Here is a 17327-nt window from a genome sequence, read left to right on the forward strand (position 1 = left end):
GACTACGCCACCAGTTTGGGATAATCATGACATATATATTTGAATCCTGCAATTCAACCTCTCCGTGTATGACCATCCTCTGGCTTGCTTATTGCCGTGAAAACAGATATGGGGTTATCGTCTGAATTTTGGGCGGCACCAAACAAGTACATGTTGCTAGTTAAGATCGAAAAAACTGTTTATGCTGTGCCCAATATATACTGGAACTCATTGGCATTATCAGATGATGGTTTCTTTGAGGATCTGAATGTGTTACACATGGTAGCCTCAGTCAAAAATGGAATCCCATTTTTATATTGGCAGGAGATTTGAATCTTAATTGTTTCGATTTGAACACTTTACATCACAAGGGGAGATTACATCGTTGGAACCTGCTCATTGAATCTCGAAGTTTGTATATGTTGAATGGGGCATTTAAATTGGACCCCTACCACCCCCCGCACCTACATGGGGTAGAGGTAGCAGTGTTATTTTAATTGATTACATTTATTCTTTCAAGAAATTGTGTGGTAAATTCTGAGATGAGTGACCACTACGTTGAGAATGGAGTGATTGGGGAAAAAGTGGAATTCCACAACCTTCAGATATGCAACATAGAGGTTGGCTTCTTGTTAATCCTGGGAAGAATCTCCTCTGATGGTCGGAGGATGCCTTGCAGCACTTCAATTAATATTTATCCAACTCGTTGATTCACAAAACAGTGAGATGAGAAATTTGGGAATTGTGTATAGTGACACAATGCACGCACTTCAGCAGTGCAAACTAAATGCAACTAGAAAACATCAATTGCATATTTATGACTTTGCCGTAAAAACAAGAAAATCTCTTTACTGCTCCGAATCGAGGCATGCTGCGCGCTATCCGTCTGACATTGTCATTCTCTCAAGGAAAATCAAAGCCAAATATGTGAATTGGATAAAATCATATAGCGGTGATCTATCAGAAGGCGGTGCAAATATGCTGAATGTTTTGGCAACTAAAAATACAGCGAAAATGTGGGCCATCGTAAATCAATCCACAGTTGGCTCTCAAATGGCTATTCAGTCAAATGCTGTTGAACAAAAATGGATATTACATTTTAGCGAACTTTATTCTGTTCCTAATAGCTTAGCATCGCTAAAGATCCATAAGAACTTCATCTTACCTTTGACCAAGATGACATTTTATTTCTCATAAAAACAGCTGGCAACTCAAAAGCAGCAGGCTCTGATGGCCTGTTAAATTACACGCTAAAATGTTATCCAGACATATGGGCATCTATATTGAACAAAATATTCATAGCTATGAATGCCTCTGTCTTCCCATAACCTGGAAACATTCAATTACAGTGCCAATCTATAAAAAAAGATGTTGGCAATCACCAAATAGTTATTGACCAATTTCACTCTTGGATGTGCTTGGCAAGATCTACTGCCGACTACTACTAAGAGAAATAAATGCTTGGATAACCAAAGAGCATTTCAAAGATCCATACCATTGGGTTTCGTTGCCGGTTTAGGCACGATTCCAAATATACTTGCCTTAAACATAATCAAGTCACCATGTGCAGCCCGGAATCAATCACTTTATATAGCTTTTATTGATTTCCGGGCCGCATTTGACTATTGATCGAGTCCTTTTATACAACAAATTGAGGAAACCTGATTGTCTGCCATCTGTTAACTTGGATTATGTGATTTCATTTAGACGCAACTATGCAGGTCCGATTGACTTGACTTTTGATGGGGAAACGGTCCTCGCTAATCACCACCCAGAGAGTCTGAAAACAGGGGTGCACACTTGCTTCCTCTTTATTCTATTTCTTCATATTGGACATGGGGGGGGAGATCTTTTTTAGTTCTATGGGCGATCCTCCCAGGTTGGGGTATGCAGAAAATTCGATACTTATTATATGCGAACGACTTGGTGTTGCTTTCACAGACACCCATGGATCTGCAAAACATGTTGCAAAAACTTGATGCTTATGCCAAGATAACAGTTTAGGCATAAACACGAATAAGACCCAGGTCTTAGTTTGTAATAACAATCTTAAGCATAGAAACATCACTCGTAGATGGACCGTACAGGTAAGTGAATTGACAATTGTCCCCCAATATAAATATCTAGGGGGTGACCTTCTCAAATTTAAACAGGAGTGTGTATACAGTGGAACTGAAGAGCAAACTACAATCCTTGATCTCTCAAGCGAAGATTCTTCTTCATACATTTGGCAAATACTCACTTAATCATGTAATGATATTCTATCAAATAAAAGTAATACCCATTTTATTAAATGGAGTGGAAGCAATGCTTCCTAGAAAGCGCAAATATTGGGACATGATAGAATCCAAGTTTTGGAAACCAGTTTTACAGCTACCTATCTGTACCCCTTTACCTATTATATGCTATGAACTAGTTTCTCTGTCGCTACACTTGAAAGTACTATGGAAAATGTGTGCATTGCTACGGAAATGTTTACTTGGCTTAGACCTGCCTAATATTTTGGGTGTAGCAGCGCACCATCTGATGTAATCTAAAAATTACTTACCCAGTATTTGGCGTAAATATATATTGAACGCAATGGCTGACGCCTCAGTAACTTTGGAACTACTTATTAGTAATCCTGGGCGATCAAAAAATCAATTTACCAATATGATTGGATGACTAATCAAACCACCTGTACTTCTTATAAAGATTTTAATGTCCTTCTGTTTGGGAGGAAAAGATGCAGAGTTCCGGCTGAATATCTTGGCGAATGCCCTTCACTAGACATTCGCAGACGGTATAGACTTCATTTATGGCATACTCGTGAGGTGCTGTTTAAGAGGAAACCAATACTTCCAAATCAGTCATTATTGTCTAAATAAGAATCAAAAATAGACCTTACAGCATCTCATTGTAGTGTGCCCCGTGTTGACCCTGACTCGCAAAAAGTTTTTTTTAAATGTCTTTGCCTTGAACAGTTATTTAGATCATGATCAAGTATGGCAATCTTTTCGAGTCCAAGATTGGCAGTGAAAGTAGCTATAGTTCATTATCTTGAAGCGGTTCTACCGAATCTAGAGAATTGATCTATAAGAGTGATCAAAGTCAGTTATGTTTCTTTTGAATTCATGAATTGAATGTTTAATGTAATGAAGCATTCTTTTTTCTTTCCTTTTCTCTTTTCTCATTGTCATGTTGAAAATGTTTATCTTTATGTAATGAATTGTGTTAAGTATTCACATTTTTCAACTGTTAATAGATTGTTATTGTCAAATTTTGTAAAATATACTTGAAAAGTTGGCCTTTTCAACTAACATAATAAAAAAAGTTACATGAGAAACTAGACAAAGGGGATACAAAGTAACCCCTCCAGCACCCTATTGTAAGATAGTGTGTGCTGGATCTAGAAAGTTACAAATGTAAGTAAAGTCAATTTCACTTCACTTCTCTTGGAAACAGCAGTTCATCCAAGAAAAGGTATCTAAACCTTTGGGAAATCTGAAAGACGACCCTGTGCCACTGCACTGAAGGTGCTGTGACACAATGTAAAGATGATGCCTATGGAGTTTGTCAGACTCCACAACCAAAAGAAACTGTTTCAAAATCACATTAAAATACATGAGTGGGGAAAAAGGGGTCTCACTCTCTCAGGTTAAAAATTCAAGCCCTCAAAATCCAGCAAAGATGCTGGGTGTCTCCAAGGTAGAGAGGAATTGGCACATTTCTGAGAATTCTCCCCAACACTCTGATTAAATCTTTTCAATTTTCCGATACGGACATTGAATTCTGTGCGGCGTCATCGCCAATAGGCCCTGGTCTGCAAAAACCACTTCATGTTCACAAATTATCCAGTCGTAATAAGTTCAAATTTGGTAACACATCATTCTAGGAGTAGATTGGATCATGATCGGCCTTTAAATTCTTTCACTAGCCTTGACAAACCTAGAGACGCATCCAGATCTATCAAGCAAATTGATCCAGAGGGGGTGGCCCCAGTCAGTTACTTATTTGTTTTACAGCATTTGGATCTTGTTCATTCATTGGTGTTATAACCACTATTTCATCTTTATGGTCAACTTGGTTTTTTTAAACTTTATTTTATTAGCATCTATAAAGAGATCCAGACATTTTCATTATAACAACCCACTTTGGCAAAAATAGTCTAGATCTCCGAATCATTCCCAACCCCTCCCCCCCACATCCCCCGCTCTCTCCCCTAACCCCACATCCAAATCCGCTTTTGTTCAGTGGTGCACGTTTTTTTGATCATTGTCTCAAATCCGAAGGCTCCTGTATCGTCTGTATGTATCCCTTGTCGGCTCCCCTCCGGGTCCCTCTCCCTCCCCATTCCACCCTTCCTCATTCCACTCCACACACTGAATTAGTCTACGTGTCTTCCTCCAGTCCCCATTTGAGCAGTAGGGCAGACCACACCGTATGAAATCCCTCAATTCTATCATTCACCACCGCAGTGAGCTTCTCCATTACCATCATGTTTTGCACTTTTCTTTCCCATACTACTTTTGTGGGGGGCTTTTTCATTTTTCCAACTTTGAGCTATAACCAGTCTCCACGCTCGTAGCATGGCTTCCCACATCTTCGGAAGTCTTATGTTCTTCCCTATCTTTTTGTGGGAGCCCTAGTAGCAGCTGCAGTGGGGTCTAGGTCCAACCCTATCCCAGTCACCTCTTCCGTCCAGCTCAGCACCTCTTTCCAAAACACATGTACCTTGGGGCATCGCCACCACATGTGGCCAGGGTCCCCCGTTTCCCGAAACCCCTGGAAAATCACTATATATATATGTGTGCCCGCTCCTCCTAGGAGATCTCTTCACCCACAAACTCCACACAATATCTCTGGAAGGTTTGCCTCCCCCTGTAGACTGGGTTTCATTCCTAGTCTTGTATAGCTTGGACAATATACCCTTTCTTGTCCCAGATTGGTCACTTGGGTCAGTCAGGATACCCTTAATGCGAAGATATTCAAATATAGAAATTGAGTCCCTCCACACCTTTCCCCATTCATGGAAGCTCCCATCCAACCACCTCTTTGAATTTGCGAATCCCTGGCACCCCAACTCGAATGGTGGCTCCCATATTGAAGACATAGGGCAGGGCCACGAAGTATAACCCTGTGTGTCTCTCGATACCTGCCAGACTGACCAAAAAACTCCCAATGTAGGGTGGGACCGGATAAGTTCCGGTATTGATCTGATCGGGGACCAAAGGTAGTCCCTAATCTTCAGAGGGTGCGCTTCTAGATCTTCCAAGTAGGTCCAATAAGTCCTCCAGATCTTGCCTCGTATGTTCAGCATTCCCCTGGTTTGTGCCACCTTATAGTACAGGCTGATGTCTGGGAACCCAAATCCTCCCCCTTGTCCCTTGTAAGGGTTGCCATTTTCACCCTGGGGAGGGGGGGGGGGGGGAGAGGGGTCTTATTTCCTCATGAATCTATGGAGTTCTCCTGTAATCTCGAAGAAAAACTTATCCGGGAGCCGGCGTGGGATGGATGCAAATAAATAGAGCAGTCTGGGGAGGACATTCATTTTTATCGAAGTCATCCTTCCATACCAAGTCAGTATCAAAGGGAGCCACCTCTTCAGGTCAGTCGTGAGTTGAGTGGAGCGTCAAAGGGATTATAATTAGCCGCAACCATCTCTCCTAGATGCCTTGTCACCCATATGCCCAGGTATTTAATGCTTCTGGTTAACCAGCATGCCCTGGTAGCTTTTTCGTGCCTAGGAGGGGACTCCCTGCCAATAGCGGCAGGACAGCAGACTTTCCCACACTAATGTTGAGTCCCGAGAGGCTGCCATATTCCACAATCTGGGCCATTGGCGCTGGCAGGGAGACCTGTACATTCTTAAGGTAAGCCAGTTTATTGTCAGCAAACAGCAAAATTTTGCATTAAAGTTCCCCCCCATGGTACCCTTGATGCGTTCATTCATGTGAACTGCAATCGCCAGCAGCTCCATGGCGAGGGCCTACAGGAGTGTGGGGGGTGGAGGGGGGGAGGGTAGGGGACATCCCTGCCTGGTCCCTCATGAATTTGAATGTCTGTGTCCCCCATTTATCTGAACCCTTGCCCTGGGCCTTTTGTACAATTCACTCAACCATTTCAGGAAGTTTGCTCCCAGACCCGCCCTCCCCAGAACCTTCGTCATTAAAGGCCATTCGACCCTTATCAAAAGCCTTTTCTGAGTCCAGTGTCACTTGACACGCATCCAGCCCTCCCGCTTGTGCCCCTTGAATAAGGTTGATAGTCTTCCTGATGTTGTCTGATCCTTGCCTTCCCCTGATAAATCCCACCTGGTCCCCATGCATCAGGAGTGCCATACCTCCCTCGAGTCTCGTTCCTAGGACTTTCGCTAGTATCTTCACATCACCATTGAGGTGGGAAATGGGCCTATAGGAGGAGCATCTGGTGGGGTCCTTCCCTTCCTTTGGGTTCCCCCACAATAATTGCTGCAATCATCATGGGGGTGGGGATTTAAGAGGGGGGAGGGGAGGTTCACCCTCCAAGCACCCATTGAATACTTTTACTAAACGCAGGGTTAACGGGGATTTGTATAATTTACAAAATGTTAACGTAAACCCATCTTCCCCAGAGCGGTCCCCGATTTCATTCCTGCAATTGCCCGCGTGATTTTCTCTACGGTAATGTGGTTCTCTAGGGTTTCCCGCTATATCTATGGGGAGCCCTGGGATTGGTAGCCCTTCCAAAAATTCATCAATTTGTCTCATCCCCCTCCCATTCCGATGAATGGAGGGTTCTGTAGTATTCTACAAATTCACTCCCTATACTCTCGACACTGTGTAGGCACCTGTTCTCCATCCTAATTGCCCTGATGGTGGTCCTCTTTTTCTCCTACATCAATTTCCCCCCTCTTGTGGTATTTCTGTTTGAGAAACAGGAGGTTTTTTTTCCGTATCTTGCTTCAGTATAGCTTTCCAATTGCATCTTGTATCGTCTGAGCTCTTTTGCTTTGGTGGGCAAAATATATTGCCCGTGGGTCCCTCCTGGTTGTAGCTCTATTTTCCTACGGAGCTTAATCACCTTCTCATCTATTTTTTTTTTTTTTTTTTTTTTTTTTTTTTAAAGCCTATTCTCATCACGGTCCCTCGTATGGATGCCTTGGAACCATCTCAGACCGATTGGATCCCCTCCTCCCCTGTATCATTGAAAAGGAAGTACTCCTTGATTCCCCTAAGGTGTTCCTGTTCCACTGCTTTATCCTTTAGCAGGAAGTCATTACATTTCCAATTTCCCTGGGGCCTCGTCAGACCCCCCCCACCACAATCTCAACCTGAATTGCTACCATATCATGGTCTGACCATGGAATCGATGGTACTCTAGACCCTAGGCAATGCACAAGGAGTCGTGCACTGTGGAGTAGAAAGTGAATGGCATGTCCCCTTCCCTGGCACCGGGTGGAGGGAGTCGCATAAACCTAGTACCTCATTAACCACTTTAAACCACTCTGAATCACTCTGGTTGACCCTGCTCATTTGCCTCCCTCCAACCCCCGCCCCCTCTTGCGGTCCCTCAGTGGGTCCAGCACCATATTAAAAATCCCCACCCACCACCAATTGACCTTCAACAAATTGAATTAGTTTGACCTTCTCCCAGAATTCACATTGCTGCACATTCAGTGCGTATATTGAACCAATCGTGAGCTTAACCCCATGTAGTAGACCCTTTGCAAACACATACCTCCCGTTGGAGTCGGTCAGAACTGCATTGATCTTAAAGCTCATCTGGGTTGAGACAAAGACCGCCACCCTGCACCTCTCAATTTTTCCCAAGCGGACACTCTACTCGATTCCACCCCCCCCTCCTCCGAGACAAGTCCACGTTTGAGACCTTCTTAACCGGGTCCCTACACCACACCATTGATTTAGAACCTTAACATCTTGAACGTAGATCGCACTTTTGCATCCCTCGGCATCCAACCCCGACCAGAGCCCTCTCCCCTGACGAGATTGAATCACCAGTGGTCCTCCCCCTTTGTGGAATGGCTCAACCAAGCACTCCTAATTCGAGCCCCACCCTGTTCCCTCTAGTAACCATGTACAGTTCACCCATACATGCTCCCCCTCTCCTTAATCATCAAAACTCAGTGCTATAATCTCTGACAAGTCTCACGGCTCAAGAGGGGCCTGTCTGGGGCGATCAAAGCTTCCTAAATTTTCTGTAGCCTGGTACTTTATGCCTATTTGGACCCTTAAACGCCATTGTCTGTCTTCTTGGCCCTTTCCATTGTCAGCCATTTTTTGCCCTTCTCCTCCCAGTAACTTCTGCATGACCCTCCTATCTTCCTCAGTCACCAATTTGTATCTGTATCCCTCAACTTCAAAGAATATAGAGAAAGGGAACCCCCAACGGTACCTCCACACCCTTCTTACTGAGCCACTTTGTGACAGGGTGCACAGTCGCCTCTTTGCCAGTAGTGCTGATAAATCCCCGTAGATCGCCACCTTTGCGTTTCCCAGGGACACGGAGCTCAGTCCCCTTGCCTTCTCGAGAATTTTGTCGATCTGGGTAGTTGGCATCGAACGCTTGCCCCTCCCAGTTGCTCCCGCTCTATGGACCCTCTCAAGTTTGGGTTTGTCCATGTTCTCATCGCTGAACAGCGTCTTCACCACCTCGTGGATGGTTCTCTGAAGGTTTCCTTTCATTACGCCTTCCTTCTCTGGGGTTCCATAATCGTAGATTTCTCCTCTCCTGATTTTCAAAGTCCTCCATCTTTAGGACTACCTCGCCTTCCCTTCAACTCTGCCAGCCTCATATCCATCTGGGTTTCCCATGTTTCGAGGGAGGTCTGGTTGTGTTCCACCACCTGTAGCCTCTCGTCCATGCTGTCAATTAGAACATTTATTCTGTTTACTTTGCTGCTGATGTCCGCCCTCATTCTTCTAATATCTTCTAGAAGGCGAGGTGATATCTCTCTTGGACATGGCGTCGCTCCCCGCCACTGACGTGATGGGATTGGATATTTCACTGCCCAACTCTGGTTTCTGGTATTCAAAGTGTCCCAGTTTTGCCCTCCAGTCCATGGGTGGGGTGGGGCACTGCTTTATGTGGTTGGATCGTGTCTCCGCCCCAGTTCCCACGCTGTTCGTCTCGCTCGTTGCTAAGGTTCTGTTTACCCACTTCCAGGGGCCCACACTCTGTGGCTGGCTTTCGCCGCTGTCTTTGCCCCCACAGTCGGGGTCTCTTAGGTGCTTATGGTGGGGTGGGGGAGGGTCGGGCGACGGGACCACATCCTTCTTTCCCCTCTTTCAGGCGTGAAGGCTCTTGTCTGTCTCTGCACTCCCCTCCTAGGTGGGGCACCAAGTGGCTTGGCTCCTCACTAAGGCCGGCACAATCCCCAGGTGGGATTCCTGGGGGCCCTCACCTTACTGGATTCACTTGCTGCTGCTGGGGTCCCACTGGACAAGTGGAGGGGGTGGATTCCAATCTGGTCCTCCCCCTTCATGGCGTCCTTTCATTTTTCCTGACTAGGGACATGGGGGGGTGGGGGGTTCCTATGGGGCAGGCACATGCCCCAGGAATGGACCTGGGGGCCCACACCTTTTGCAGGGTCTCCCTTAATGGAGCGGGGCTCTCTGGATCACTCCACCTCTTGTCCTGGCTCACCTCTGGTTTATTTCCTCCGTCATGCACTTGATCAGAGTCTCCCCCGCACCACCTCCCACCGGGGCATCCTCAGTTTCTCCAGCTGCAGGGGGTGCAGGAACGCCCAGGCCCACTCCCACTCCCACTGGACTCTGGTTGGTGGATGTTGCAGGTATATTTCGTGGGTCGCTTCCTGTTGTGAGGCAGTGAGAACCTCCCCTGTGGTCAAGTGATAGGGCTCTCCCAACTGGGCTATGGGGTGTTTCCTTTATCCCTGGTGGGGTGCAGCGCCCGGTACTGGGGGGGCTTCTCTCCACATGCCCTTGGGGCCTTTTCTGTCACTTTTCTGGGGCCTCCCAACACCTCAGGCTGGCCCCCTTCTCTGTGGTGCTCCTTGCACCAGTCACTGCTGACTCCGCTTGTTACCAGGCTGTGATGCGCTCCTGGAGGCCCCTTCTAATGGTCCCACTTGCAGGCTCCGGGTTCCCCCAGGCCTTGAATCCCTCCACTGTTTGTGTATTATTGAAGGGCCTTGAGTCTGTTCCACGTAAATAATGGTGGTGCGCTTGTGGAGTACACCTGCAGGCCAGCCCGGGTTCCTCCTATCTAGCCGGCACTGTGATTTCCCTCTGCGGGACCCCCCCCAGTCTTCGAGCCCAGTGCCGGGCGTCCCACTTCTCCTTCCGCCGGCTCCGTTGGAGGTCTCCCATACCCCAGGTGGACAGCTGGGCCTTTGGGACGTGGGGAGTGGGTGGTGAGGCTCAATCCACTTTTCTGGTCCCCATGGCGGGAGAGTTACGCTGAGACTGTTACATCAGCATGCCCCCTGGTGGCCTCCATGGTCCACTTTGTTAATCTTACTTAGCCAGCTCCGTTTGGCTCATAGGTCTACAGTGGACAGTCTTGTTCTTGCCTATAGCAGCACTTAATTGTTATCTAATTTTCTCTTTGGTCATATTTCTTTATTGTTCATATATTGCTTCTTCATTCAATAAGGATTGCTAGGATTATTACCTTTCTTGTTGTGTTCCCTCCCCTTTTGTCTTTTTCCTACCCTCTACTCTAATTTAACTTTTTGTACTCTAAAACAATTGGTTCTTGGTGTAGTGTCTTTCCTAGCACAAATGGTGTTGCAACTACTTTCTTTATTTAACGCAATGTACAGATTGGTTTACGGTTTAGGAAGCTTCATTGTCTATTGAGATTCCAAGAATATATTGCAATGAGTATTAGTTATGTCATCGAATGTCAAAGGGTTAAATAATCCTATAAAGAGACAAAGAATTCTGAACCATATTGGGAAAAGTAAAGCTGATGTTGCCTGTATTCAAGAAACTCATTTGGATTTGGTCAAAGAAATACCAAACTAGTTAGATTGTGGGCTAAACATGCATTTTATGCACCAGCAATTTTGGAGGGGGCAGGAGGGGGAGGGGGCGTGAGTATACTTATCCACAATATCTAAAAGCAAAAAATCCACCTGTACTCACCCAGCCGTATGCTTAGATCCTCAGACCAAGGCATGATCAGTTGCCACCCATAAGCCCAAATTTGGCTCAGGAAAATCCTTCATCTTAACTGCCAGTCTTCTATTTGTGTTTCCGCAAATTAGTGAAAACTCGCATCTTTAACTAAACTCTCACCCACCTCAGGCCCCTTCTTCCTTGTAACGTTTTGTTCTATCTCGTTCTTTGCTAATCTGTGTTTGTCTTCTGTGTCCATGTTTCTGCCCCCCGAGGCTTGCGAGCTTCTGGCGCAATATTAATAAATAAAAACCTTGTTTCAATTAATAAGCGAACAACATGACCCTTCTGGTCGCTGGTCAATTATTGAAGCTAATATTAATAATTTCAGTTATAATTTATGGTCTTAACTATCCCGAACCTTCTTTTTGGAGTAATTTAAAACAAATCATTTTCCATAAAAGCTGTCTTTATTTGCAGTGACTGCAACCAAACTTGTGATTTCTTACTCTACTGAATATCTGACACTAAATTTATAAATTCTAAATCGCATAAACAATTTTATTTGTCATAGATGATCCCACCCTAATTGATGCTTTTGTCAACCTGATTTGAAAGAATTAATCTTTTCTCCCCTGCACATAATTCCTTGTCTAGACTTGATCATATCACTTGCTTCTAAAATTCTGAATTCGGAAATTGGACTGTTTATCGTGCATCGACCGATCATGCACCATTTCTCACTGTTCTTGAATGGGAACCCAAACTTAATTTTTCTTCTCGCTGGAGGTTCAATTCTTTTCAATTAGATGATCCTTCTTTTATTCAGCAGATTAATGATTTCTGTACTGAACTTTTCATCTATAATCCAATCGACCCCTCTGTCCACAATAATTGGGACACATTTAAAGCTACCCTACAAGGTTTCATTATACAATTTGTTGCATTTAAAAAAACAAAATAAGCGGTCTCAAGACTAACTTCATTCAAGCAACTTAAATCCTCATATTTTAATCAACCTGCTGATGCTACCTTTAAATTCCTCCTTTCAAAACGTATTTAATTTAACAAATACAAATAATACTCCACTTTCTACATAATAACAAGAAAATTACTGATAACCCTGTTGATCTCTCCTTTTTAGACGCTCCTATATCCTTACAAGAAATTCAAAAATCTATTAATCTTAAAACTGGCAAAGCTATTGGGGCTGATTGCTTCCCTATTGATTTCTACCACTCCTTTTCAGCTATTCTTTCTCCTAAACTCAGTTATTTAACCACTTTCTTGATCAAAGCCTAGGCACCTTTGGAGAAGCTCCATTAATCTTATTCCCTAAGCCCGACAAAGACCCTTAGTTTGTTCAAAATTACTGCCCCATTTCTCTTATAAATTTTAGATTCTTGCCAAACCTATTGCTAAGAGACTAGAAGCCTTAATGCTAAACTTGTTAATGTCGATCAATCTGGCTTTATTAAAGGTAGATATGCTTCTTCTAATACTACACTTCTTTTTAATGTTTATCATGCGCAACAATCTTCTGACCCTCTTATCCTTCTCACACTTGATGCAGAGCAAGTTTTAGAGTCTCTTGGTCCTTTATGTTTCAGTCTTTATCACTGCATGGATTTAGCCCTACATTCTCTAGATTCATTGCACTTCTTTATTCTTCACCATCTACCAGACTTTTTATAACTTTACTCAGTCGTTTGTCTGCTCTTTATCTCCCTTACTATTTATCCTAGCTCTAGAATCCTTCCTTCAAAGCATTACTTTTGATGGCAACATCAAGGGAATTATTATGGAAGACCTCTATCAAATTCTGTCTGTGGATGACATTCTTATTTATCTGAACCCTCCACCACTATCACAGCGCTTACGGCTTGTATTGATTCATTTTTTAGAGTCTCTGGCTACAAACTAAATATTGATAAATCCGAAATGTTGCCATTAACCAACTCTTGCCTAATGTCTAATATTCCCTTATATGGAATGAAGTGGTGCCTATTATCTATTACATATCTGGGCATCCATATAGATAAAGATATTAGTTCTACCATAACCTTAAACAAAAATATAATTTTAGAAAAATTCTTATCAATAATTGGCCTTTATTTTATTTATTTTTTTGTCCTGGTGGGGTCATCTAGACTCCATCACAATGACACTTGGGGCCAATTATACTCTATTTCTCTGATTCCATTACTCCAACTACCCTTTTTAAGAAAATTCATAATCTTTTGTCTAGCTTTCTTTGGAATAAAACTACCAAAAGGTCACTCCAAGTATATAAAAATAATGGGGTTGGAGCGGGTGACTCTCAAATTTTCCCAAATATCAGCGATCCTTTTATTACGACCAATCATTTGTATTTCAATTCAACAAACTTAATTTGACAGATGCCCCTACCTGGGTCAAATTAGAATCTAAATGTATAGCCCCGCTCTTTCTCTCATTTCCTTCACACTTCTTCATGGCCTGGTACTCTCTTTTATATTAATTAAAAAAAAAATGCTTGGAATAGCCTATTATCTTGCTTGTTCATTGTTCAAGATGCCTCAAATGCCTTCTTATGGTCCAGCAAATGCTTCCTGTTCACACCTAAACATGATGTGCCACAAAGATGGTATTCTGCGGGAATTTTCCTGGTTACACGCCTTTTTCTAACTAACTTGCCTATACGTCTTCCCCAAGTATGTGCTAGTTTCAAGCTCAATCATTCTGAGCACAAGACTTATACCCCCTTTGTGAACTATTATAAAAGCTATTCCTTATTACCAACACCCCCCTTCTAAAGATATAGAAATATACTACGTTCTGCTTCCACTAAAGCTTCTAAATGATATTCGCTTCTCCAACCCAAACAAAGTAACTGTCCCACCCCTAACATTGGGATCTGCAAATTTCACCCGTTATTTGGGCAAAGATTCTGTGAAAAAAAATGTTGCACGTCTGTTGCCACTAACTTCACACAAATGCACTATTTAATTCTACGTAGAGCTTACGTAACACCACTCGGGATATCAAAAATGGACAATATTATCCCAAATGTATGCTGGTCTTGTCCATCCCCATGTGCTTATTTCATTTATACTATATTCAAGTGCAAATTTGTCTTCTCGTTTGGGGGAAGAAATGTGGAACTGTTAACAAAATATGTTTGCATTTCAAGAACCATTAACGTCATCCAATTTAGTGATTGGCGTTTAGTGTATCCTTTTTGACTTAAATCTGGTGATGGGATAGGTTTAATTTTTTTGTTTTATATTGCCTTCCATCTTATAGCTTTAAACAGGAAAATTCACAAAAACTGACCAATATTTGGAATTCCATTTGCCCTTTCTATAGAATTGAGAACATGTGTGCTTTGTCTTGTAAAAATCTACCCATATGTAATGCCAAATGGAATATCTTTACATCATACTTAATGTAAAATGCTAGACTTAACTGATGCCCCTGGGGAGAGGAGATGACGGCTGCCGGCCGTGAAGATGCTCAGGGCAGCGGGTTTACGGAGTGGTAATGCCCACATTCTGAGACTCCCCATTGGCTGGGAGGCTGCCACCCCCCTAACCCCCTTCCTCAGCAGGCACCAATTCGAAATGCCCCACTTATTTTAGAATTTTCTTTGGGAGCATAGCCTCAAAGTGCAACAAAGGAATCCCGTAATGTGGAAAGTTCTGTGACCGGTTTTGAGACGCTAGATGTCAAGATGGGCTCTTTGCCAGGCACCTGATGTGACAGGACACCTATTGGCAAGATAGCTGGATCACCAGCTTCCTTTTGAGAGGGTACAGAGTGGCTGGCCAGGCTCGTCTTTTGGATTCCTGTCTCGTTCCAAAATGTAAAGATCTCTACGGTGGCACAAGGCATTCTCTAGAGGCAGAGATAGCTGCTTGATTGCCTCATGGTCGCACAGGTATGTCAATAAAGGTGGTGTCTTCAGCTATACTGGAGTGGATAGCCATTGCTAATCCAGTGTAGACACCATGGAGGCAGAGTGCAATGAATACTCATCCGAATCGCTGTCTCTCCAAGGTGTAATGCTTTGTTTCATGGAGGTGACCGATTGGCTGCTTCCAAGTCCATCCCATGACTTAAAACCTCTGTAAACGAATCCTCTCCAGCAAAGGAGCCTTCAAGAGTGCTGGCCCCCTCAATTAAGACTGCTCCTACTGAGTGAGATGGATGGTAGCTGCAGTGGGGACAAAGACTTGTGGAACAGCGTTGAGTGCACCTGGCTCAACAATGCTTCTGAATATGTGAAAACATTTGCTTTTATGGAATCAAATGGAATAATAGAAATCGCACAACAGCCAAGGAGAGGGGAGAGAGGGGACAGAGGGGAGACTCTCTCTACTATATTAACGCACTCGTGGCGTTTCTTCCTGTTCGATTCTTTTACCGTCTACATGAATCTGTATGGAGGCGAAGGTATTGTAATGCGCTTGTTTGCATCCACATGAATGCTGCTACATGGAATTACATGTGATGTCTTATGGGTGGGTGAGCATGAACGGACCGGTGGGTGGTCCATCTATATACATATGAACTTACCTGTAACTAAGCAACAAGGAATGCACTATGTGTACGAGTACCTGGAGAGAGAAGGCAAGCAAAGACTTCTATTGGCATTGTTGCTTTCTTAATTTCTATTGCTCCTATATATTTCATATGTGATTACCTGATGGACAGCAGAGATAAAAAGAATATTTAACCTTCAAAGAAGGAAAAAAGCACTGCTTAAAGCTATGAATTTATATGTATTTTGTTTTTCCTTTTAGATACTGGCTCCAATACAGCAGAATAACTATGAATGGAGTTTGTTTTCAATGGTTTATTGTGATGGAAAGAACCTTCTGAAGAAAAATCATGGATAGGACTTTTCAAGAGTTTACGGTTTACTAATGCCTTGGCTGTAGCAGACAGTAGGTTTTACTTGTGTACGTCATCCGCGTTCCTGTGAAGATGGCAACAATTTCTCATTCTTCACTTGAGCCTTGGATTTTTGTTTATGTAAATTAAAAGTAAATTGTGATTGTCATTTTTGAGTTATCCACCAAAGTACTCTATTGCTAATAAAGTTTTTTTTTTTACAAACTTGTTTATAACCACTGTTTGGTTGAACAGTTCCTTTATGGACCTAAAATATAGGGTCCCATAGTGTGAACATTTGCGACTTGTTCCATGGAGGGGAGCATTAACGTGAGTGAACTTTTTTTGCCAATGAAATTCAGGTTTCCACAACCTGAACTAGTATTCTGATCGAACGAAATCCCATATTAAAGCTCTGCAGGGGAACTCTTTGGATGTAAATTATCATGTGGAATGCATTTTCACTCTTGCCATGAAGTAAAACAAGCGCAACCAAACGTGACCTGTCCACTGCAGCTCGAAGACCAGGAAGCCAGTATCTGCTCAGGAGAACGTGAATAAGTGGGCAGGATACCTGGAGCTAAAGTTGGAGTAAAATGAGGTTTTCTTTGGGGGTTGAGGTTGGAATGAGCAGAGAGGAGGGGGCTGCACCCCAGGAATGTCATTTTACCAAAATGACAGAGTTAGCAGTGACATCACACAACCCTTGACCCCATGACACCGCAGGTAGTGATGTCATTTGACCCCCACCACCAGGTGACATCACGGAAAGTGATGGCAAACGGCCTTCAAATTTTTCAGATGCGTCTAGCACCCATCATTTCACCCAGATTTAAGAACCCAGGAACGGAGGGAAGCATAATTTGTCCACGATAACACATTTGGGGAATGTCATTTTCCAGATTTGACGTGGGCTCTATATGTAAAACGTACATAATGCAGTTTTTGTAACAGGGTAACTGAAATCTCTAACGCTAGTTTATTGAACATCTATAGAACAATGGACACAGAAGTATGCGTGATCTGTGGCACTGCTGTTTAAACAAGACAAAAAAGCACTGACCTGGGGAGGTGTGCATTGCTGTTTACCCAGGAGAAAAATGCTGTACGAGCAAGGTCTGAAAATAAAATCATTAACCAGGATTCAGTATCGACAAAATTCCCTGGTTATAAATGTATCTAGGAGTCTGCTACCACTACGATAGAAAAAAACTATTAGACTGGTCTGTGTGCGCTCAGGGGAGTGCACCTGATAATATCTTTCCTAGCGTTCAAATACCTGGGAAAGGTTCTTTCCATATACCCAAGACCCTAACCCCCCCACCCCCCCAATAGATTTTATCTAAACGTAATACTTGCTGGCAGAGGACTTTTAAAAAAAAAAAAACACCATTTCATGTAATATCA

General features: G+C 43.3%; 1 protein-coding gene across 2 annotated transcripts in view; it reads left to right on the plus strand.

The window, feature by feature from the left end:
* GTF2A2 (general transcription factor IIA subunit 2) overlaps positions 1–16145 on the plus strand; it is a 273573-nt gene extending 257428 nt beyond the window's left edge. For both annotated transcript variants that reach the window (XR_011279783.1, XM_069624342.1), the window contains one exon: positions 15830–16145. Coding sequence is in view for 1 of the 2 variants with exons in the window: in XM_069624342.1 (XP_069480443.1) it covers positions 15830–15855 (26 nt within the window). In the remaining variant the exon portion in view is untranslated. The remainder of the gene's footprint in view (positions 1–15829) is intronic.
* Positions 16146–17327: the final 1182 nt, after the last annotated feature.

This window comes from Ambystoma mexicanum, chromosome 11, assembly GCF_040938575.1.
Source record: "Ambystoma mexicanum isolate Mex_15411 chromosome 11, UKY_AmexF1_1, whole genome shotgun sequence".
Taxonomy (NCBI): Eukaryota; Metazoa; Chordata; class Amphibia; order Caudata; family Ambystomatidae; genus Ambystoma; species Ambystoma mexicanum.